Below are 25,499 nucleotides of genomic sequence, written 5' to 3'. Positions count from 1 at the left end.
GCCTCCCGAGTAGCTGGGACTACAGGCGTGCACCACCATGCCCAGCTAATTTTTGTATTTTTAGTAGAGACGGGGTTTCACCATGTTGACCAGGATGGTCTCGATCTCTTGACCTCGTAATCCACCCGCCTCGGCTTCCCAAAGTGCTGGGATTACAGGCGTCAACCACCGCGCCCGGCCTAAGGGTGCTTTTTCATTTCTCTTTCCCTGAAGTGTTTCCTTAGCATAAGGATTCCATTAATTTGCCAGATTTAGGGTGGGTAATACCTAAGAAACATCTGAGAGCAAAACTGCCATTACAAAATCGTAACTGAGACACTGAAAGAGATCTGACCTAACTGACTCCATCTTGCTTCTAACCTCCAAGCTCCAGTGAACCGTTCCTGGGGGTAAGCCAAACTAACTTTGGGAGGAACTTAGCTTATAGTTTGTTTTTTAATTTTTTTTTTGAGACAGGGTCTTACTCTGTCACCCAGGCTGGAGCGTAGGGGCATTCTCTGGGCTCGCTGCAATCTCTGCCTCCTGGGTTCAAGCAATTCTCCTGCCTCAGCCTCCTGAATAACTGGGATTACAGGAACTCGTCACCACATCTGGCTAATTTTTGTATTTTTAGTAGAGATGGGGTTTCACCATGTTGGCCAGGCTGGTCTTGAACTCCTGACTTCAAGTGATCCACTTGCCTCGGTCTCCCAAAGTGCTAGGATTACAGGCATGAGGCAGCACACCCAGACTCTTACAGTTTAAAACACAAGAGCCCTTTCCCAAAACAAATCCCCTTCTTGCCTGGGGACTAGCCTGCCTTTGTAGGACTAATGAATTAGCGAAAAGATTAGAAATTACGGTTTAGGAGTCCTGTAACTGGAGGCTACAAGACTCTGACCCTCCCAAAACTGCTCCTGGGGATAACATCACTACTGTAAAACCTAAGATGAGTGCTTGAGACAGCTTGCAGATCCCCACACCTTGTGGATCAGCTGGTCACCCAGATTGAGAAACTGGCTCACCTGATCTTGTGGTGCCTGTCTAGGAACTGACTCAGGGCAAGAAGACAGTTTCGACTCCCTACGATTTCATCTCAGACCCAGCAATCAGTACTCCCAACACACTGGCCTCCCCCTAACCAAATGATGCTTAAAAACTCTGATCCCTGAATGCTCAAAGAAACTGATTTGAGTAATAATAAAACTCTTTTCTCCTGTGCAGCCAGCTCTGTGTGAATTTATTCTTTCTCTATTGCAATTCCTCTGTCTTGATTAATTGGCTCTGTCTAGGCAGTGGACAAGGTGAACTCATTAGGCAGTTATAATAGGTTTGATTAAGGTGAGCTCCAAGGAGCAGGGAAAAAAGCAACACAATATGCAGCTTGGGCTAGGAAATAAGAAACCTAAGTTTTGCTCTCAGCTCAGCCACCAACAAGCATGATGGTAGCCACGCCAGCTTCTCAAAACACAAAACACTGTTTATCTGTGGGTAGGGCTGTCAGATTTGGGGGGAAAATTATAGGATGCTCAGTTAAGTCTGAATTTCAGATAAATAAGTATGCTCTTTTGGTATAATCATGGTCCAAATGTTACAAGGAGCATACTTAAAATTAAAAAAAAAAAAGTTTGTTGTTTACCTGAAACTGAAATTCATCTGGAAATCCTGTATTTTACCTGGCACCCCTAATTCTCAGGGCAATCGAGGTCTGTCTCCCCAAGACAACAGGTACCATAAGAAGAGCTATTCCTGTCTCATTTCCTGCTGGATCCCAGTGGCACACTGCAGGGACTTGAGAAATATTTCTTTAACAAAATAATTAAGTGGAGTGTTGTAGGAGAGATGGTCCCTAAGGATCTTGTCTGGTCTAAAACTATTAGGGGCAGGATGTGGTGACTCTTGCCTGTAATCCCAGCACTTTGGGAGGCCGAGGTGGGAGGATCGCTTGAGGTCAGGAGTTCAGGATCAGCCTGGGCAACATAGCAAGACCCCGTCTCTATTAAAATTTGTAAAATTTTTTATTTTATGTATTTATTTATTTAGATGGAGTCTCATTCTGTTGTTTATGTGTTCTTTTTTAAAAATAAAAAATTTTTAAAAAAGAACACATAAATAAAATTATTTGTTTTTTTTTGTTTTTTTGTTTTTTTTTGGTGTGAGACAGAGTTTCGCTCTTGTTGCCCAGCCTGGAGCACAATGGTGTGGTCTTGGCTCACTGCAACCTGTGCCTTCTGGGCTCAAGTGATTCTCCTGCCTCAGCCTCCTGAGTAACTGGGATTACAGGCACGTACCACCATCCTGGCTAATTTTTATATTTTTAGTAGAGACGGGGTTTCACCATGTTGGTCAGGCTGGTCTCAAACTCCTGACCTCGTAATCCTCCTGCCTCGGCCTCCCAAAGTGCTGGGATTACAGGTATGAGCCACCACGCCCGGCCTATTAGGTTTTTTAAATCCCTCCACTCTGATTCAAGAACTTTCCACACAGTCTTGAGCAGTGAAAAGTTTGAAAAAGGAAAGTGAGTGATAAGAACTTAGTCCAACTGTTGTTAACATCCCAGATACCGTCACCTTGAAAAATAATCAATAGTTAAATGTCACCCTCCCCATTCTCCCCAACCCCAAAGTCATCAATTATTGGGAAAAGGTGGCAAGTACCTGTGTTATCTGGCATGGACGCCTGGTCTGTGTTTCTTTCCTTCTTGAAGACGATATTTCCAAGCTGTAGGACGGATGATACTACCTTCAACACGGCTGAGGTGGGGAGGGAAGAGCAGAGCAGACACAGAGGTCAATGTCAAGGTACCCTGGAGTTTTGGGGTATAAAGCCACTGGGGACCCAGAGCCAGCCTACATCTTTCCTCCAAAGAAACTCAATTCCGAGCTCAGTATTTTTAGAAGGTTGCTAAAAACTTTTTACTAACAATGGAATACCACGTAGCAAAAACTGGCAAACTATAGCCTATGGACCAAATCCGGCCCACTGCTTGCTATTACAAATAAAGTTTTATTGGAACACAGCCATACTCATTCATTTACATATTGTCTACAACTGTGTGCATGCTACAATGGCAGAGTTAAAAAGAGTTGCAACAGAGATCATCTGGCCCACAAAGGCTAAAGAATTTACTATTTGACCCTTTACAGAAAATGTGTTAGCAACCCCTGCCACAGAACAAGGAGAATGAATGAGCTACCACTACCAAGAGCCAAAACTGATGTATTGAGGACAGCATAGTGGCTCATGTCTGTGACCCCAGCGCTTTGGGAGGCTGAGGTGGGAGAAATGTTTGAGCCCAGGTGTCTGAGACAGTCTGGGCAATGTAGGGAGACCCTGTCTCGAAAATAAACCTGACTTATCTTCCAGACACAAATGCTGAAAGAAAGAGGACAGATGGAAAAAAGAACCTACTATCTAAATCCATTTATAGACAGTTTATTCAAGAAGAGGCAAAACTAATCGATGCTGTTAGAAGTCAGGATAATGATTATCCTCAATTGAGGGAAGCTCCTAGAAGGTGCATGTGGGAGCTTCTGCGGGGCTGGTGGCATTCTCTTACTTAAAATGGATTCTAGTTACACAAACGTGTTCAGTTAATAATAATTCTTTTGCACTGCACACTATACAGCATACACAATTTTCTAAGTAAATCATATGTCAATAAAAGGCTTTTTGAAATAAAAACGCTGTGCTTCTTACATACTCTGCTGGGTGTACAAAATGCCCACGTTGGGAAGAAGATTATGTAAATCTGTTTCCACTTGTTGTCCACGTGTCTCCAAACAAAAACGCCGTGTTCCACAAAGCTTGGAACCTTTCTGACTCCATACTTAGCCCATGTACTGTTAAGATGGTTTCTACTTCTGAAATCCCCACAAGACCATGAGTTTCTGGAGAGTGGGAGGCCTATCCTAATCATCTTTGAATCTGCAAAGCCTAGTCCAGGGTCCTGATACACATAGGAGGGAGGGAGAGACATGGATAGACGGTAGGTGGAGGGTGGATGGATGAATGAATGAATAAATGGATAGAGGATGGGTTCAAGGATGGATGAATAGATAGGTGGGTAGATAAAAGAGTGGGCAATGGATGGATGAGTAGAAAACAGATGGATAAATAGAGGATGGACTGATGGATGAATAATGCATGGATAGAGGATAGATGAATGGTAGGTGGATGATGGATGGAAGGATAGGTGGATGGATAGAGCATGGATGGATGGAGGAATGGGTAGAGGATTGATGGACAATGGATAGATGGATGGATAGAGAATGAATGAATGATGGATGGAGGATGGATGGATGGGTGATAGATGGGTGGATGGATAATGAATGAATGGATGATGGATGGATGGATGATGGATGATGGATGGATAGATGATGGATTGATGGATGGTGAAGGGATGGGTAGATGGATGAATGGATAATGGATGGATGGACAGATGATGGATGGATGGATGATGGATGATGGATGGATAGATGATGGATTGATGGATGGTGAAGGGATGGGTAGATGGATGAATGGATAATGGATGGATGGACAGATGATGGATGGATGGATGATGGATGATGGATGGATAGATGATGGATTGATGGATGGTGAAGGGATGGGTAGATGGATGAATGGATAATGGATGGATGGACAGATGATGGATGGATGGATGAATAATGCACGATGATTAACGCAAACGCTTGGCTTAGCTTAACTCAGGTACAAATCGCCCAGAGTTCTGGCTTCAAATCAGTCACTATGTTCCAGGAACAAAGCCTAGAGATCCCAGACCTCTCTGGTTCTTCAGGCCAAACCAGACATTACAAGACCCTTCATGACAGCTATTCTCACACCATGGGGTCCCTGGCCCAGCTCAGCAGAAGAAGGACCAAACTGTTGACCACCCACCCATCTGTTCCCACTCACTAAGGCAGAAACGCTTCTTCCCAAAATGAATGAAGCTGCTGTTGGCAGGAATTGCAGAGACACTTCCTTTTAACCAGAACAGCTATGAAAGAGACTCTGTAAACTATGAAAGGTTGTACTCAGAGTTTTAAAAGTACAAATTTAAACTAAAGATTATTGAAATGCCTGCACAGCCCAGGTGAGCTGGCCAACTCAATCTTGGCACACAGAAATTGGGGGCCAGATAATTCTCTATTGTGGGGAGCGGTCCTGGGAATCAGGGGAAGTTTAGTAGCATCCCTGGTCTCTAACCACTAGATGTCAGTGGCGGTCACCCCCGACAGAGTTGTGACCACGAAAATCACCAGACACTGCTAAATGTCCCCTGGGAAGCAAACACCTCTGGCAGAGAACCACTGGCTTAAATGAACAAAGCCAACTAATGAGGACTGTGGGGACCCAAGGAGGCCATGATCCCATCTGAAGGAGACCAGCAGCTACTCCGTAACTGCCGCAGGGGACAGAAGCCCCGTGCTGCCAAAATTTCTGAATTTTCCAGACAACGAAACCCAGATTTTCAATGTGAAGTCTACCCATGTTTTGTTTTTGTTTGAGATGGAGTCTTGCTCTGTCACCCAAATTGGAGTACACTGGTGTGATCTCAGCTAACTGCGATCTCCACGCTTCCTGGGTTCAAGGGAATTATCTGGTCTCAGCCTCCCGAGTAGCTGGAATTACAGACATGTGGCACCACACCTGGCTAATTTTTGTATTTTTAGTAGAGACAGGGTTTCACCGTGTTGGCCAGGCTGGTCTCAAACTCCTGACTTCAAATGATCCACCTGCCTTGGCCTCCCATAGTGCTGGGATTACAGGTCTGGGCCACTGTGCCCAGCCCACCCATATTTAAACTTTAGGAACCAATTTTTAAAAATTTTGAAGGCTATAATGGCCAGTGTCTCCCGTGGGCTCAGCAACCATTAGTTTGCACTTTCTGGTATAGTTAATATAATTCCTGAAATGACAAAAGAATACCACCCCCCCTCCCCCACCCCCCTCCACCCCCCTCACCCCGGCCATAAAAGACGAACCCTCGGGGAACAGTTAGCAGACAACAAAGAGGTAAATCAGTGACGAGACACAACAGCAAGGGTAGTGTCTTCAGGCAGCATCCTGGTGGACTGGTCAAAGTGTGCACTCCGGAGTTAGACAGCCCTGGGTTCAAATCCCAGCTTCACCTCTCATACATCTCATCTTTGAATTTTCAAAGGCTAGTTCAGGGTTCAGATACACATTGGGAGGGAGGGAGAGATGGATGGATGGCAGATGGAGGGTGGATGGATGGCAGATGGAGGGTGGATGGATGGCAGATGGAGGGTGGATGGATGGATGAACGAATGAATGAATAAATAGAGGATGGGTTCATGGATGAACGGAGGGGTGGGTAGGTGGATGGATAGGTGATGAATGGATGGGTGATAGATGGATGAGTAGAGGATGAATAGATGAATAGAGAATGGATTGGTAGATGAAACATGGAAGGATAGAGGATAGATGGATAGAGGCATGAGATATGGATTAAGACAAGAGTCTCACTAAGTCCCATGAGCCTGTTTCCCAATCTGGAAAACAGAGATGGTAACAGTAGTACCTACTTCATGAACTTTGAGTCTTGTAAGATGCTGAGCAAGGGCCTGGCCCAGTAGGTGGTAAAGAGGAGACACCACCGATATTATGCTGAATGGTGGTCCTTCCAAAGTAAGTCCACCTGGAACTTGTAAATATGGCACAATTTGGCAAAAAAAAAAAAAAAAAAAAAAAAAAGTCTTTGCAGATGGAATCAAGTAAAAGATCTCAAGATGAGATCATCTCGGATTAACCTGGTAGGCACATCCAATGTCACGTGTCCTTATGATGGCCAGAGGAGAAGACACACAGAGTGGAACGCCACATGAAGGAGGAGGCAGACACTGGAGTGAGGCAAGCCAAGGAAAAGCCAGGAACAGCCAGAGCCACCAGAAACCAGGACAGAGGGAAGGAACAGATTCTCCCTCAGGGTCTCTAGAAGGAACAAACTCTGCCAACATCTTGTCTGTTTAAAAAAAAAAAAATCATAATTTTTAAAATTTTTTGTAGAGGTGGGGTCTTGCTATGTTGCCCAGGCTGGTCTTGAACCCCTAGCCTCAAGCAATCCTCTCACCTCGGCCTCCCAAAGTACTGGTATTACAGGTGTCAGCCACCAAGCCCAGCTCCTACTGACACCTTGATTTCAGAACCCTGGCCTCCAGAACTGGGAGAGAATAAATTCCTATTGTTTTAAGACATCATGTTTGCGCTAATTTATTACAGTGGCCTTACACCTCTCTTCTTACTGAGGAATAGGAAACGGGGCTTTCCAACACCAGACATGTGTACCGCCAGGGGTACACAGGATGGACGATTTAAGGGATTTAATTTTTTATCTTAAAAATTAGGTGGTTTTGGCCAGGTGCGGTGGCTCACACCTGTAATCCTGGCACTTTGAAAGACCGAGGCGGGCAGATCACAAGGTCAGGAGATCGAGACCATCCTGGCCAACATGGTAAAACCCCGTCTCTACTAAAATACAAAAAATTAGACAGGCGTGGTGGCAGGCGCCCCCTACTTAGCCACTTAGGAGGTTGAGACAGGGGAATTGCTTGACCCGGGAGGTGGAGGTTGCAGTGAGCTGAGATCATGCCACTGTACTCCAGCCTGGTGTCAGAGCAAGACTCTGTCTCAAAAAAAAAAAAAAAAGTGTTTTTTCTAATATGTTAGAAACAGTATAACCAGGCCAGACATGGTGGATTTGGGAAGCTAAGGCAGGGGGATTGCTTGAGGCTGGGAGTTCGAGACTGGCCTGGACAACATACCAAGACCCTGTCTCTACCAAAAATTAAAAAATTAGCCAAGCATGGTGGCTCATGAGGATCTCTTGAGCCCAGGAGTTCAAGGCTGCAGAACTCAATGTGGTGGGGGAAATTCTGGTCTCCCCTGGTCACTTGGAGCCTCACGAATCTCCAGCCTGGAGCGTGTCCCACCCCCTTCTCCTGAGGCCCCTTGCTGGGGTTTGGAAGTCGCTCTTGGTTTATCAATGGGGTGGTGTTCATTTGGGATTGGGTCTATCCGGTGAGAGTTGGTCATTTGCACGCCATCATCTGAATGCTTGCTCTCTCTGCCTACCATCGGCTCCATTATTTGCTTAACCATTTTCTTTTAAATTTACTTCCTTCTCTGTCCTTACATTTATTTTAATAGGAAACTTTCTCTATCTTAAGTGAAAAATCATCTTCACTTGCCATAAATAGATGGCAATTGTAAATATAAACACAAGGAAAACAGTATTACCACATTCTAGCTAGATGCTTGGGCCTGCTGAAGGTGCTGGGTCTGGGGTCTGCTCTCTGTGGTTAAAGGGGAGATTGGCAAGGGCCAGCGTACATTAAGGACACTGGGGGCTGGGTGTAGTGGCTCCCGCCTGTAATCCTGGCACTTTGGGAGGCCAAGGCGGGTGGACTGTTTGAGCCCAGGAGTTCAAGACTAGAGATTACTGGGTAACATGGTAAAGCCTCATCTCTACCCCATTCCCCCGAAAAAGAAAACAAACCCAGGCCAGGCTCGCTGGCTCACACTTGCAATCCCAGCACTTTGGGCCAAGATGGGTGGATCATCTGAGGTCAGGAGTTCGAGACCAGCCTGGCCAACATAGTGAAACCCCGTCTCTATTAAAATTTAAAAAAATTAGCCAGGCATGGTGGTGAGCACCTGTAATCCCAGGTACTCAGGAGGCTGAGGCAGGAGAATCGCTTAAACCCAGGAGATGGAGATTTCAGTCAGCTGAGATCATACCACTGCACTCTGGCCTGGGCTACAAGAGCGAGACTCTCTCTCAAGACAAAATAAAACAAAACCCAAAATCAAAAATTAGGCAGGCGTGGTAGCACATGCTTGTAGTCTCAACGACTTGAGAGGCTGAGGTGGGAGGACTGCTTCAGCCTGCAAGGAAGAGGCTGCAGTGGACTGAGACTGCACCACTGTACTCCAGCCTGGGTGACAGAACCCAGTGTGGTGGGGGAAATCCTGAAACCCATGATCCCCATGGCCTCCAAGATCTCAGCTCACCACAGCTTCGACCTCCTGGGTTCAAGAGATCTTCCTGCCTCAGTCTCCCAAGTAGCTGGGACTACAGGTATGCACCCCCAAGCCCAGTTAACTTTTTGTGTTATCTGTAAAGAAGGGGTCTTGCCATGTTGCCCAGGTTGCTCTCGAACTTGAGTTCAGGTGATCTGCCTGCCTTGGCCTCCCAAAGTGCTGGGATTACAGGCGGGAGCTGCCATGCCCAGCAAAACACAGTTGAAATGGTCTCATTGTTTTCTTTCGCAAGGACAGACAATAATTTAATAAGCCCTGTATCAATCAACATATTATAGTTTGTTCCAGTTGTTTTTCTATTTTCTTTATTTTTTTGTAGAGACAGAGTCTCACCATGTTGCCCAGGCTAGTCTCAAACGCCTGGGTTCAAGCAATCCTCCTCCCTCAGTGTCTCAAAATGCTGGAATTACAGGCATGAGCCACTGTGCCCAGCCTGTCCCAGGTTTTTATTATTTAAATAAAACTATACTGAACACTAGCACATTAAGGAAGAAAACAGGGTGTAGTCATTGCCAGGCACACAGCAAATACTTAACCATTGTTCCTTGTTTATTTAATGGGGAGATTAGAAGCAAAACTGATCCCTGTCCCAAATAAAATGAATCATTCTCAGAGAGCCGATGTCATTCAGACAGAGACTATGAGCACTAGATTCTCATGTGGGACCTTAGCCAAGACTCCCACATCCCATCCATTTGTTAACTGACCCATAGAACCGCTTTTTTCTAGACCCCAAGTTATCTGCGGAGGAGCTGTCAGCATTTCAGCAACCTCAGTGCTATTCTGGGGCTCTAAAGGGGTGGGGCGTGGGAAGGAAGGGAAACTTTCCACAATCCCGTCCTGGTGTTTTCAAAAGAGATTAACCTTGAACACTGAGGCACATCTAACACAGAAGAAAAAGTATTTCTGGAAGCACAGTGTCCTGACCAAGAATTTTGTTTTGAGTGGTCCTGTTCTCAAGGCTCAGTGTGTTTCTTGGCCATTGGTTGGATGATTTTGATCAGTATCAATCGCTCACCAGAGCAACCGTTCCAGGAAGAGCCTGAGTAAATCCACTGCCTCAATCACTGCCCCTCCCGCCAACCCTGCCCACATGTTCCTGATGAGGTCAACATCCCTACCTTCAGCTCCAAGAATCCATTCTTAGGGACCGTAATTAAATCACCCTGGGCTTTCCACAACGCTGACAGTGCTGCATAGCTCAGGAATGTACATTTCAACCTAAGCCAACCAATCAGAGCCAGTGACACTCCAGGAGCTTAAGCCAGGAATCTACTCTGTTCTTTGGACAGAAACCCAGAGAATGTAAGAGCTGGAACCTAGGTTCCATGTTGCTGTCAACAAGCTGCATCCTATACAGAGACAACGTGGTCAAGAGAGATGGAAGACAAGAAATTAGGTTCTAGAAAAATCTTCTGAGCACCTACATCTCACTGTACCTGAAGCCTGTATTCCTGAACTTTTTTTTTTTCTTTTTTTTTGAGATAGAGTCTAGCTCCATGTCCGTAGCTAGAATGGAGTAGTGTGATCTCGGCTCATGGCAACCTCTGCCTGCTGGGTTCAAGTGATCCTCCCACCTCAGTCTCCCAAGTAGCTGGGTCTACAGGTGTGTGCCACCATCCCTGGCTAATTTCTGTATTTTTAGTAGAGACAGAGTTTCACCATATTGACCAGGTTGGTCTCGAACTCCTGACCTAAAGTGATCTGCCCACCTTGGCCTCCCAAAGTGCTGGGATTATAAGCATAAACCACCAAGCTCAGCCTCCCTGAACTTTTCAACATTGTGAGTTAATTACTTTCCCTTTGGTTTAAGCCAGCTTGGGTCACCTGCAATGAAAATGGTCTTAGTTTTACAGCACTTTTCTAAAACACAAACAAACCACTTAGAATAAAATTCATTTTCTTCCTGCTTTTTTTTTAAGGAAGGGTGGGAATTCAGAGAGCAGAAATCTGAATGACCAGAGGAGAATTCCTAACAGATTCCATTGGTACCCAGGAAGGCCACCCCCGCAAACTCAAGGTGTGAAGCTTACATAGCTGCTCTTCCTCATTGAAACCCATGATCCCCATGGCCTCCAAGGTTTCCTGGAACATCTCATCATCCTGGGCTGCAGGGATGGGCACGAAGCCATTGGAGAGGAAGGTGTAGTTGTTGAAGCCCTCCAAAAGCAAGTCACCTAGAAGGAGAGGAAGAGGGGCCAGGGTCAACAAGACACACTTCTAATTTCAACATGACACGGAGCTCTGGTCAATGGTCTGGGGCATCGTAATTCCTTTCCCTTTCTCGAGGCTTGGACTGTTTAAAACCCTCGTGCATCGTCATGTAGATGGCCTCACCAACCACTGCCAGCCTTGCACAGTGGTGCAGGTTGCGCACTGCTCCAGTGACTGGAAGCTGATATCCAGCCTTTGTTCTACTTGCTAAGCCACAATCCCTGGCATGAAGTTGCCTCTACCTGGAGGAAGGGATGCCTTTACCTCAATTGTCCAGAGGCCCCTGCCTTCAGAGACTAAGCTGTCACAGCAGTTAGATCAACCTTTATTCACCGTTGTTTTTATTTTTTTGAGATGGAGTCTCCCTCTGTCATCCAGGCTGGAGTGCAGTGGTGCGATCTTGGCTCCCTGTACCCTCCACCTCCCAGGTTCAAGTGATTCTCCTGCCTCAGCCTCCCAAGTAGCTGGGATCACAGGTATGTACCACCATGCCTGGCTAGTTTTTGTATTTTCAGTAGATACAGGGTTTCGCCATGTTGGTCAGGCTGGTCTCCAACTCCTGACCTCAGGTGATCCACCCACCTCGGCCTCCCAAAGTTCTGGGATTACAGAAGTGAACCACCACACCTATCCTTATTCATCTATTTATAAAATTTTTAGGCAGGAGAATCTCTTGAACCCGGGAGGCAGAGGTTGCAGCGAGCCAAGATTGTGCCACTGCACTCCAGCCTGGGTGACAGGGTGAGACTCCATTTCAAAAAAAAAAAAATTCAAAGAGGAACATGAGTTTTAAAAACCAATCACCACCAAAGGTTTATAATAAAAAATACCATCCTCCTGTCACATCCTTCTGCAACCCCTACCTTACTCCACAACACCTGCTTTTCCTCTCTTTCAGCTGCTTTTTTCTGGCAGTTAGCACTGCCTCTCTGTAGAATAGGCTTGCTATATATACTAGCCTATTATAACGTATATACCGTTATGTATTATATGTAATACGCCAGGGGTTCCCCAACCCCCAGGCCTTAGACCAGTCCCAGTCCATGTTAGGAACTGGGCCGCACAGCAGGAGGTGAGCGAGTCAAGCTTCAACTGAATTTATAGCCGCTCCCCATCGCTGCTTCACTGCCTGAGCTCCGCTTCCCATCAGATCAGTGGCAGAATCAGATTCTCACAGGAGCCTGAACCCTATGTTGAACTGCCCATGCGAGGTATCTAGGTTGCACGGTCCTTATGAGAATCTAATGCTAATGATCTGTCACTGTCTTCCATCACCCCAGATGTTTTCCAGATGGGACCGCTGGAAAACAAGCTCCCACGGATTCTACATTAATAAGGTGAGTAGAGAAATTATTTCACGATACATTACAATGTAATAATAATAAAGTGCACAGTAAATGTAATACACTTGAATCATCCCCAAACCATCCCCCACCCTGCCTGCCCAATGTGTGGGAAAATTTTCTTCCAGGAAACCAGTCCTTAGTGCCAAAATTAGGTCGGGGACCGCTGTAATAGGCTATTTCTGGATACGTCAAGTTTAGATAGTATCTAGCGACTTCCTGCTATGGTAGATGAAATGTAGCTTTCTTTTACCACTTTTCCTTTCCCCCAGCTATTTTTTTTTTTTTTTTTCTTTTTGAGATGGAGTTTTGCTCTTGTCCATGGCTAGAGTGCAGTGGTGCGATCTCGGCTCACTGCAACCTCTGCCTTCTGGGTTCAAGCAATTCTCCTGCCTCAGCCTTTCAAATAGCTGGGATTACAGGCACCCACCACCACCCCCAGCTCATTTTTTTAATTTTAGTAGAGGCGGGGTTTCACCATGTTGGTCAGGCTAGTCTCGAACTCCTGACCTCAGGTGATCCACCTGCCTTGGCCTCCCAAAGTGCTGGGATTACAGGCATGAGCCACCGTGTCCAGCCACCCCCACCTACTGTTAGTTGAATCAATACTGGTCCCCTGTTATTTTTGTAAATAAAGTTTTATTGAAACACAGCTGCTCCCATGTCCTTGTTTATTTCTCATGGCTGCTTTCTCACTAGGCAACAGAGTTGAGTAGCTGCAACAGAAACCGTCTGGTCCTCAAAGTCTAAAGCATTTGCTACTGACCCTTTAATGAACACAGTTTGCCAACTCCTTGTTTATATTATGACATTAGATATTGTTTTCTGTAAAACTGCATCCTGTGATTACATTTCCTCTGTTTGTTATTCACCTTCAAATTTATAATTGCCTTTCTTTCTCCTGAACCGTTTGCTTTTATTATACCCTCCAATACATCAAGGATCCTCTTCCAGATCAATCTTTAATTAGGGTGGATTTGGTTATATTTTTGGAGAGACATCAGCAAGATATTTTTCTTATAAAACAAAGGTCTTTCATGGGTCAACTCACTTGGAAGCTGCTTGATAAACTCGAGGCTAAATTGACCCAAGACAGCAGTTAACTCAATCTTTTGGATTAACTTAAATGTCTGATTTATCACGAGGATTGAGGTCATTGCCAAGACTTCTTCATTATCCTTAGTATGGATACATTTGGAAGTATTTGGTTCTCTCTAAAAGCCTGACATCTTTCCAGTTCTATCATCGAGAATACAAAGGCTCCCAGGAATTTAGTTGTGAGCCCTGTACTTGCCCATTTCTGGAAGACCAGAGGCACAAAGCACAAAATCGGAACCCAAGTTACCAGACAACCAAACTCTTTTCTTTGATACCAAATAAAGAGAAGAGGAATGTAAACATTTTCCCCTGGCCCATTCCACAGGGTCCTGCACTGAAATTGCTAATGTACCATGTTTGCTGGTATCCATTCAGCATTCCCCCTTTACCCCAAATCACTCCACCTCATGCCCTGTGCTCCAGAAAGCCAGCCATTAAGGAAATTTATGTTTATTTTTAGAGATTGAGTCTCACTCTGTTACCCAGGCTGGAGTGCAGCGATACAATCTCAGCTCACTGCAACCTCGACCTCCTAGGTTCAAGTGATTCCCCTGTCTCAGCCTCCCAAGTAGCTGGGATTACAGGCGTGCACCAACACACCCGGCTAATTTTTGAATTTTTGATAGAGACAGGGTTTCACTATCTTGACGAGGCTGGTCTCCAACTCCTGACCTCACGTAATCCACCCTCCTCGGTCTCCCGAAGTACTGGGATTACAAGGATGAGCCACCGAGCCCGACCCTGGAAATTTAAATAATGGATAATGCCACCCCCTAGTAGCCGAGCTTTGCAATACACTCCAACACAGTGAAGTTCTGAGCTCACACAGATCCTTTTGGTAACTGTCTTTTTTTTTTTTTGAGACGGAGTTTCACTCTTTTTACCCAGGCTGGAGTGCAATGGCGCGATCTCGGCTCACCGCAACCTCCGCCTCCTGGGTTCAGGCAATTCTCCTGCCTCAGCCTCCTGAGTAGCTGGGATTACAGGCACGCACCACCATGCCCAGCTAATTTTTTGTAGTTTTAGTGGAGATGGGGTTTCACCATGTTGGCCAGGATGGTCTCGATCTCTTGACCTCGTGATCCACCCGCCTCGGCCTCCCAAAGTGCTGGGATTACAGGCTTGAGCCACCGCGCCCGGCTTGGTAACTGTCTTAACCCAAATAACTAACCTTGGCCACAAAAGAGATGGGAAGCAAAGTCTGTCTTGTTCTCACAAAATTTTAGACTTAAAATTTATTACTAACACGTATGTAGACTCCACTACATACAGATCGTCACAGATCCATTTCTTTTTTAAGCTATGTGGTTTGTATATATTTTTAAGAGTTAGTAAATAACTGCATGTCCATAACTTATAACTTCCTACTGAAGGTTGGTATACAGTGTGTTGTATTTACATAACAAAATATTTTCCCTACAACAGATGTCAGCAAGCTTCTGCACACTTGTAAAGTTTTTGTAAATAAAGTTTTATTGTAACACAGTGATGCATCTGAGCTCACTGATTTATGTGTTGCCTGTGTTCATTGGTTCATGTGTTGCCTGCACTCATTGGTTCATGTGTTGCATGCATTTGTTGGTTTATGTGTTGCCTGTGTTCATTGGTTTATGTGTTGCCTGCACTCATTGGTTTATGTATTGCCTGTGCTCATTGGTTTATGTGCTGCCTATGGCTCCTTTTGCATTACAATGGCAGAGTTGAATAGCTGTGACAGAAGCCATGTGGCCTGGAAAGCCTAGAGAATCTACTATCTGGCCTTCTACAGAAAAAGTACTCCTGTTCTACAAAGTCACCAGCAAAACATGTATAATGAAAAGTGCTTAGTCCCGCTGCCCCTGCGAATTCCTTATAAAACCAGAATGCATCTTATATGCTTACAAGTTTTATAAATTGGCAAGTTAGGCAAATGTCTTTCTCCCTTTCCTTGCAGGCATAGATTGTGTCTAGTTGGACTTGATGTTCTCTGGTCTAATTAGACATGAATCATTAATAATCTAATGTCACATGGTGCTCAGTAAATGAGAAAGACGGAACAAAAGCCACATTCACTCACTGGGAAGAGATGAAGAACTGCTCATCTGTCACTCACAGACATAGGACTTTCTGGCAGGATCTGAGACTCTGTTTTAATAGCCAATCCGTGAACCCTGGATCCTGATGAAAGGGAGACTCAAACCATGCAATCACACATCATTTCTAGCCACTTACTTTTCATCTTCTCCTTGGCTCCGGCAATCATGTAGTAAAAGATGTGAAATGTCCTCTCGTCTCTGGCTTGGCGAATGGCCCGTGATTTTTCCAGCAGATCTGGTCGGAGGGAGTTAGGGATTCTGGGGATACTGCGGGTGTTCCCCTTACAGAATTCTGGCCTTGCACCTCCATCCCTGTCATACCCAATTCACACGGGTTGACTTTCCAGTTCTGACCCAGGGATCGGCAATGTCTAACTTGGACCATAGCCCTGTGGACAAATGGAACCACTGGGTGCTGCCAGCAGACCTCGGATGAAGAATGGACGGGAACAGAGTGAAAAGAAAAAGCATAAAAAGACCCCAGGAGGATGGTAGTGGTAACAAGATGTTATCCCAACAGCCATCACCAGCTCCTCTTCTTTAAAACAGAACATAAATTATGGTACCCTCTATGATTTATGATTCATTCCTTTGTAAAATGATAAATATAAATTGTCTCACTTAAGACTCACAAAGTATCCTCAGAAATAAGTGCAACTACTAGTACTTTCAATGAGGGGAAACTGAGGCTCAGAAAGGTGAAGTTCTTTCTCAAGATCATACAGCTAGAAAGTGGTAAAGCTGTCTTCCATGCCCTCTGTTCCAAGATTGGGGTCTGATGGGACCGAGGGGAAGAGACTGTAAACACATCACAGTGATTAATTTCAGGAGAGCTGCTGCACTATGGGGATGGCAGGAGGGAGAGTGGAGGGGAAGGCAGGTGAGGGTGGCATGGAGATCACAGGGTCCGGGGTGATGGGAGAGGGCAGCTGGGGGGCTGGGCTAGTGTACTGGGTGGAATTCCTCAGCACTAAGCGCGATGGTGCAGAATGATGAGGCTAGATCAGCAGACCTTGTCTTCTTCAAGTCCTAAAACCAGCTAGCAGTGCCTGGGCTGCCACAGCCCATGTCCCATCCGGAAAGCAGTGATTCTCAGGCTTTCTCATGGTCCATCAGAATTCCTAGAGGGCTTATTCAAACCCAGCTTGCTGGGCTCCATCCCCTGACATTTAATTCAGCAGATATGGGGCAGGGCCTGAGGTGTGCGTTTTATACATATATATGTATATATGTATATATATGAGACAGAGCCTCGCTCTGTCACCCAGGCTGGAGTGCAATGGCGCAATCTTGGCTCACTGCAACCTCTGCCTCCCAAGTTCAAGTGATTCTCCTGCCTCAGCCTCCTGAGTACCTGGGACTAAAGGTGAACACCACCATGCCTGGCTAATTTTTGTATTTTTAGTGGAGACAGAGTTTCACTGTGTTGGCCAAGTTGATCTCAAACTCCTGACCTAAAGTGGTCTGCCCACTTTGGCCTCCCAAAGTGCTGGGATTACAGGTGTGTGCCACTATGTCAGGCTAATTTTTGTATTTTTAGTAGAGACAGGGTTTCGCCATGTTGGCCAGGCTGGTCTCGAACTCCTGACTTCAAGTGATCTGCCCACCTTGGCTTTCCAAAGTGCTAGGATTACAGGCGTGAGCTATCATGCCTGGCTGAGATGTGTATTTCTTTTTTTTTTTTTTTTTTTTTTTTTTTTTTTTTTTTTTTTTTTTTTTTTTTTTTTTTTTTTTTTTTGAGACAGAGTTTCACTCATGTTACCCAGGTTGGAGTGCAATGGCGCGATCTCAGCTCACCGCAACCTCCGCCTCCTGGGTTCAGGCAATTCTCCTGCCTCAGCCTCCTGAGTAGCTGGGATTACAGGCACGCACCACCATGCCCAGCTAATTTTTTGTATTTTTAGTAGAGACGGGGTTTCACCATGTTGGCCAGGATGGTCTCGATCTCTTGACCTCGTGATCCACCCGCCTCGGCCTCCCAAAGTGCTGGGATTACAGGCTTGAGCCACCGTGCCCGGCCTGAGATGTGTATTTCTAAAGAGCTCCCAAGTGATGCTGATGCTGCTGGTTTGGGAAACATACTTTGAGAACCACTGATCTAAAAGGAAGGCTGAGGCTGTGCCTGGGGCTTGCTGTAAACACAGGAGTGAACTGCTGAGAGGTGTGTGCAGGGCTGCAGGCCTAGAGCGCCCTGGCTCTGGACTTGACCTCAGTCTGGCAGCCCTCGCAGTTGCAGGACAGCAATCCTGGCGGGTTTGGGCAGATCAAAGCAGAAAAGCAGTAAAGGTTAGGTTAACAGTAACACGATACCCGCCACCTATGTGATGCTCACTTTGGGCCCAGCATGTGCCAAGGGCTGTGCATATTACTAGGCATATCATTTCATTTAACCACTGCACCAGCTCCACAAAGTAGGTGTGATCACCCTCATTTTACTGAGGCAAAACTGAGGCCCAGAGAGCTTCCGTGATTTTCCGAAAGCCCCACACCTCAGATGAGTGCAGTGGAGAGGGGTCCAGTCCACAACCCAACGTCTTAGCCAGGGCACATAAAATGGACGAATAGGACCACTGGGCACTGCCAGCAGACCTTGGGTGCAGAAAGAAGCTAAACCACCCCCCAATATTGGGTCCTATTAATCGCCAAGCATATGTTCCAAAGGAAGCTGTGAACATGTGACACCCTTGAGGCCTAGGGCCGCCTGCAAAGCGTCTGAGGCTCATCAGTCACTGAACCCTACATTGCCCCCCGCCACGTCCAGAAATTTCTAACTTGGTTCCACTTCATCAGCTAGATTTACGAAAGAGGCACTCTACTTGTTCCCTGTGACACCAGCATTCCTCTGGGTAGATTCTGTTTTCATCAGTTTCCTACTTAAGAATGGAGCTGATCTCAGACCAACGCTCTAAGAGGACAACAGGTCCAGAATTTGGCCTGGGACAATGAACGTGTTCACAGATCCATGTCACTTGGCTCTTGCAATGACTGCAGTCCATCGTGGCTAACCCCATTTTGAAAAATTATTTGTTAGAGACAGGGTCTTGCTCTGTCACCCAGGCTGGAGTACAGTGGTGCAACCACAGTCGACTAAGAATGAAGTGAACTTCATACAATAGACAGCACGCAGCCAGCCCTTCTCTGTGCCTTGCATGCCTAGAGCTTTATGAGTTCATTCACTCTATTCTCACGTTTCTATGAGGTGTGTACAATTCACTAGCATCCCCATTTTGCTGATGACGCATAGAGAGGTGGAGTAACTAGCCCAAGGTCACTCAGCTAAGGGACAGGTCACCTGAGTGTCAAATGCAGGCTAGGCTGCTTGTTTGGGGTTCAAAGCAGGGGTCTGGTCCACACGTGTTTAACCACTGTGCCACTGTTAAGGGGAAGATTTGTTCTGGAAGAAAACTAAGATGCTGGAAAAACAGAGCTGGCTCTTGGACTCTCCCAGCCTCTGGGCAGGAGGTTGGTAGGGGGCAGGGGTGCCCCTGTGGCCCAGGCTCAGGGAAAGGATACAGGTCTCAATGTTGGCTCCCACGATGTAACCCGTGACATCGAAGTTGATGCGGATGAATTTGCCCTGCCAACAGGAAAACACAGTTCAGGCTTTGCTGACCAGCTTCAGCCTTTAACCCCATGCTGTGGGCAAACAGGGAGGGAGCTGTTATAGAGGATGGGGGCGGGGAGATTCTTGCAAACCCTCAGAGCCCCACAGGTAGACTCGTCAGGTGGAACCAGCACTGCTGAGCCGAACCACCCCAGCCTGACAGCAACAGAACATGTGAAACGTGTTCACAGATCAATTTCATTTGGCTCTTGCAATGACGGTAATCCGCCATGGCTACCCTCATTTTTAAAGATTTATTTATCTATTAGGGACAGCGTCCTTCTCTGTCACCCAGGCTGGCATGTGGTCGTATAATCACAGCTCACTGTAACCTTGAACTCCTGGGCTCAAGCAATCTCCTTTTCCCCATGACCTCAGCCTCCCAAGCAGCTGGGACTATAGGCATGCACCACCAAGCCCAGCTAATTTAAAAATTTTTTTTGTAGAGATGGGATCTCACACTGTGTTGCCCAGGTGGGCCTCAGACTCCTGCACTCAAGCAATCCTCCCACCTCGGCCTCCCAAAATGCTAGGAATACAGGAGTCTGCAGCCCACTATCCCCATTTTAAAGCTGGGAAAACTAAGGCTAAGAGAGATCAAGTGACTTGTCCTATGTGACATTGCTCCCGAGAGGTAGAGCCCCTAAGCTGAAGGAAGGTTTTCCATATTCAAGGGCTGGAGGCTCCCTCTCCCTGCCCCATCCTGCTCCGAAACATGCTTCACTCACATCATCCAACTAAGGATTAAACCTTCTCTGCGGGACAGGTGAGTATGCATTGCCCACAGTACCCAAGCAGGCCCTGTGTAAGATGTCCTTTAGGCAGGATTGGGTCACGCCCCTCGCACTGGAGCTCAAGTCTCTACATTTGCAGAAGACGGTCCAATCTACCTGCCTCAGCTAAGCCACGAAAACCGTCCTTCATCTGTTGGCATCAACCCCTTTCCTGCTTCCTCAATAGGCGACAAAGGATTGCATCCGTTTCCCCAACCATGACATAACGTGGTGGGAAGCAAAGACCTGTGTGGACACCATCCCCTAGGCTTGCTCAGTCCTTGACAAAACCTTCAAACTTTCCCATCGGGACATGGGCAGTAGAGTGATTTGGGATGGCCATATCCCAAATGGAGCCACGGAGTGCCGGCTGGTCACAGGCAAGGCCCAGGCACCTTCCTTCACTCTCCTTCCCAAGAAGACAGGGACGCCAGTAAGCGGAGGACGTTTTTAGGGGTGTGTCTTGCACTTATTCTCATTTATGATGGCTAGAGACTTTGTACTGAATTGTAACATGCAAACACAGTGCTTCTCAGTGGAGGTAGTACATCTGCTGTGGGGATTTCGGCAATCGGTGGAAGTGATGATTTGGTTTGTCACATGGTGATGGGGGGCACTGTTAGCAATTGGGGGGGCCAAGGATATTTTGGGAGTCTGCAATGACCAGGATAGGCTCTGCTGCCAATCTCTGTCTATATCCTATGACTCTTCCAGTGTCCCAGCTGCCGCTCTTGGAGGGAAAAACCAGTTTGTAATTAGCTAAGCTTAGAACCTCATCTTTATGCCTTTAGATTTTGTGCTTTTTTTTTTTTTTTTTTGGGCATTAAATCACTTAAAAAAAAACCCTGTTATGTAAGTGGGCTATATATAATTTTTTTTTTTTTTGAGATGGAGTCTGCCTCTGTTGTCCAGGCTGGAGTGCAGTGGTGTAATCTTGGCTCACTGTAATCTCTGCTCCCCGGGTTCAAGCGATTCTCTCACCTCAGCCTCCTAAGCAGCTGGGAATATAGGCATGCACCACCACGCCTGGCTAATTTTGTATTTTTAGTCGGGACAGAGTTTCACCATGTTGGCCAGGCTGGTCTCAAACTCCTGACCTCAGGAGATCTTCCCGCCTCAGCCTCTCAAAGTACTGGGTTTACAGGTGTGAACCACTGTGGCTGGCCTAGATTTTTATGCTTTTAAATAAAAGCATGAAAAAGTATTTAAAATGTTGTTCTAATATAAGAATATCCCATCTGTGTGACTCCAGAGAAGATTGTTCTTTGGTTCAGAGCTTCACTGAGAGTCAGTTGCCATTATGGAAAATCCCATCCCAACATCTTCTGTCCCCGAATCTGACCCTGTTCCTTGTATTTGTAGCTGTCGCAGTGGACAGACCTAAGTGTCTGACTCTTACTGTGCCTTCTGGTGGTGTGGTCCGGCCTAAACACGGAAATGCTGAAATGCACTTAATTTATTTTTTTCTTGTAGACATGGGGGTTCTCCCTGTTGCCCAGCCTGGCCTCAAACTCTTGAGCTCAAGCGATCTGCCCGCCTCAGCCTCCCAAAGTACTGGGATTACAGGCGTGAGCCACCTCGCCTGGCCTGAAACGCACGTTTTTCTTATGAACTGTCTTTTGCTATTTCTTCTTGATATTACAGTTAGGGTATTACGCTGATGTGTATTCATCTAATACATGTAGGAGATGATATTATCTATGATTCTAACTGAAGGCAAGGAAAGGAGACATTATGTAATTGCTACTAAAATGGGCGTTGGGGATCACAGGGTCAGGGACCACTATGTGAATATGCTCAGCAGAGCACAGCTTTCTGCAGTCTTTTATGGGGCCGCATCCTAGTGGGCAACAGTTCAGAGATCCCCTACTCCTGGAAGGCAGAGACCATTTTCCCTTAATCTTTTCTCACTAAAATATCTTTCTGGCCCTCCTATGGAAGTGACCACTTCTTTTGTACAATAAAGCCATTTTTGTCTACATAACAACCGCTCTCTTTTAGAGTTCTCTTGCCCTTGTTGGGCTCAGGCAAAAACCTTTGCCTTGAAGTGTGCGTGGGAAGACGGTACCCCCTGCCTCACTGACTGTTCTTCAATTGGAAGAAGCAGCTTCATGAAGGCTGGAACCACATCTGAACTATTCATCACAATTCTATGAGCCTAGCTCAGTGCCTGGTATACAGTAGGCACTTATAATAACAGCAAATTAAAAAAAAAAAAAAAAAAAAGGCTAAGAGAACAGTGGTACACATAGAAGTGCCTACCACGGAGGTTGCAGTGAGCCGAGATCGTGCTGCTGCACCTCCAGCCTGGCGATGGAGGGAGACTCCATCTCAAATAAAAAAAAAAAAGTGCCTACCAGAATAATTGTACAGAATAGGTACTTACTAAATATTTGTTGGAGGAGGTGTGTGCCTGATACATAGTTGACACTCAATTCATGTTTCGCTATATAAAATGGTATTGGATGTAAGCGTCTAGCACATACCAGGTGCTCAATAAATAATATTTAAATTTTTATTTATTTTAGTAATAAAGATGGGGTCTCACTTTGTCGCCCAGGCTGGTCTTAAATCCCTGGGCCCAAGTGATCCTCCCACCTCAGCCTCCTAAAGTGCTGGGATTACAGGTATGAGCCACTGCACCTGGCTGATCAATAAATATTTGTTGAATGAATAGTGAATGAATGAATGAATGAATGAGAGAGTGAGAGGCAAGAGCCCTTGCAAGATTGTAAGGTACAGCCCCTCTCTCCAGGATCAGACGCCCCTCCCACCTCCTCACACAAACACTCTGCAGCCCTAGGGAGTAGATGACACCAAGCCTTTTCTGGAAAACCTGCGTGGCTTTGCTACTTACGAATCGTGAGGAGTTGTCATTCTTGACTGTTTTGGCATTGCCGAAAGCCTCCAGAATCGGGTTTGCTTGTAGAAGCTGCTTTTCCAGCTCTCCCTAAAATTCATTCACATCTAGTTATTGGAGAAAGCAACCTAGGTCCTGACAGTTCTGTCTTGGATGGATGTTGCCACAAAACTCTGCCCTGGATGCACAGGTTCTGTCCTCCCTCCTCCCTCCTCCCTCCTCTTAGACCCCTCCAGATTTACAGGAGGATTTCACAAGAGAAGCAACTGTCTGAAGTCTATAATAGCTAGGACATCTGCCACCTGGGAAGGTTACTTTTTTCAAGATTAGGGCCTGCTCATCTCTACAACATTACTGTCCCTTAAAGCTACCACCTTGCACAATGCCAATGATGTCATTTACATCACGATGAATGGTGCCCCACGGAATTGCGCAGTGCACTAGCTGGCCCGCTGTACATGGCGGCCGCGCTGCTGTTCATGTTTAACAAGCAGCCTCCTTCAAGCTAAATCGCTATGATCCTCATTCTGGTTATTTTAGTGCAGTTTTTTTTTTTTTAGTTACAATTTTTCCTTTCTCAGGACTGGTTTTCTGAAGTCTCCTATGGAAGGGAAATAAGGAATGCACAAAACCCACCAGGAATCCTCTTAGCGGACTGCAGAATAAAGCTTCGAAGCAGGTTGCCTGAGCTCCATTCATCGGGTTAAAGGCAGCTGAGACTGTACAGAGCCCACCGGCCCCCTCTGCGGGGCGCCTGTGCACAAACGCGGTCAGGTGATTAATCATGGCAGGAAAGGGCCGACGTGGTAAGTTAAGCTGGGAAAGCGAATGAGCTGCTCTTGGCCTAGCCTGAAAACACAGCGGCTGCAGACGCGCCCTGAGGCCTCCAGGCCCTGGATTCTGGGAGTTTTTCTCCTTATCCTGCCCTCCTGCCTTCCCTTCCCTATTTTTCCAGGCAGCAGGGCTGGGCTGGACAGGAGCCGGGAAAGTGTCTAAAGGGACAAGGATGGGTGTGGCTTCCTCCTCGTCCCCCCATGCCAGGAAGGCATCAAGGTACCTAGTCTTCAGGACAAAGCAGGGAGCTGCTATTTGTTTTTATTTGTCCACACGTTCTCCTTTTTGTAGCTCCCAGAGAAAGGTGAAGCGAAAGCCTCATCCACATAAAAATCTCAGCTACAAGTGGAATCGCCGCAGCTGAGACCAGTGGAAATTTTCGAGGAGCACCGTGGGTGTTTATTCCCTGGTGGGAAGACGACTAGGGAATCACTTTCATTCACATAAACTTGGGGTCTCCATGCTGTCTGAAAAAGGCTCCCTTTCTAGAATGGGGATTCTAGCAAGACAGCTTTAAAGAGGGGGACCTTGTTCAAACCCTTCATTTTACAGATGACAGAACGGTGGCCCTGAGAAGTTAACTGACTCAGCCAACGTCACGCAAGAGCAGATCTCACATAAGGACTCTAATTCTCTTTCTGTTCTGCAGCACTGTCACCCGGGGTCTAACTAAGATGGGTTAAAGGGTTTCTTCTAGGCTGGGACCCACATGCCACCCCTCAAGCTCTGCGTTAGAGATGAGTTTACATGTGCGGAGGTCCAAGCAGGACCAGGTTATGCGTTGCGTAGCTGGGGCCTTACCACGCCACCAAAGCTAGAGCATCGCGACCTCATGACCTCCAAGACTGTTTCTGGAGCCTTGAGTCAAGCAACCAGCATGCAATAGACAGACACGCACTGCACACGCATGCACAGGGCCACACAAGTGCACCAGGGACAGGGCCGGGGGAAGAAACTCAGGGATGATGGCAGGGAGAGAAGAGGGAGGCATGCCACAGCTGTGCCATCCAATGTCCATTGAGCCGGGGAAGCTCTGGGGCCTGACACTCCTAAAACACTCAGGCAGAAGAGACAGATGTCTAGTCAAGGGTACCAGGGTGGATGTGTTGAAAGGGTGCAGGGGTTCATTCTGAACTGGAGAAATCCATTTCAGCCTGGAGCACAAGCCCGGGGATCCCAGTAGGAGTCCCACGGTTGGCAAATGCACCCCCACACCCTGCCCTGGCATCAGATGCCCACGGGATGGTATCTCAGTGCATTTACTGATTTGAGTTGTGAAACTCCAGGGCCTACCCCATTTCTACCACCAGCTACGGGACTCAGTGGGTGCAAGAGGACCATGCAGATCTAAATCCACTCCGTGCCTCCCCTACACACCCGGAAAACACTCTCGGTTACTCACGTAGGCAAAAGATGGGCCTTGCTGTGGTTGAACAACACAGTATAAAACAAGTGTCAGAGGCATTTCCATCACATGGACAGCAGGGGCTGGAGAACACATGACTGCAACCCCCCAAACAGCCTGGAGCTCCCAAGACAAACTGCCCTTTTCCTTGCCACTGTTTCTCTTCTCTCAGTTTAGCTGCAGGGATGCGATCACAGCCCACTGCAGTCTCGACCTCCCAGGCTCAGGCAATCCTCCTGCCTCAGCCT

At 46.6% G+C, this 25,499-nt stretch overlaps 1 protein-coding gene across 4 annotated transcripts in view; it reads right to left on the bottom strand.

The window, feature by feature from the left end:
- Nucleotides 1-25,499, bottom strand: part of MYH11 (myosin heavy chain 11) — a 156,350-nt gene that overhangs the window by 59,124 nt on the left and 71,727 nt on the right. For 2 of the 4 annotated variants that reach the window (XM_017533167.2, XM_017533185.2), the window contains exons 6-11: nucleotides 25,249-25,269; nucleotides 23,010-23,102; nucleotides 19,289-19,352; nucleotides 15,912-16,010; nucleotides 11,079-11,222; nucleotides 2,637-2,732 (exon numbers count right to left, since the gene is read on the bottom strand). In XM_017533167.2, the coding sequence (XP_017388656.1) occupies nucleotides 2,637-2,732; nucleotides 11,079-11,222; nucleotides 15,912-16,010; nucleotides 19,289-19,352; nucleotides 23,010-23,102; nucleotides 25,249-25,269 (517 nt within the window). The remainder of the gene's footprint in view (nucleotides 1-2,636; nucleotides 2,733-11,078; nucleotides 11,223-15,911; nucleotides 16,011-19,288; nucleotides 19,353-23,009; nucleotides 23,103-25,248; nucleotides 25,270-25,499) is intronic. The other 2 variants (XM_017533189.2, XM_017533177.2) reach the window with 1 other exon arrangement.

This window comes from Cebus imitator, unplaced genomic scaffold, assembly GCF_001604975.1.
Source record: "Cebus imitator isolate Cc_AM_T3 unplaced genomic scaffold, Cebus_imitator-1.0 Scaffold4, whole genome shotgun sequence".
Taxonomy (NCBI): domain Eukaryota; kingdom Metazoa; phylum Chordata; class Mammalia; order Primates; family Cebidae; genus Cebus; species Cebus imitator.
This window is presented reverse-complemented; position numbering and strand designations above follow the sequence as displayed.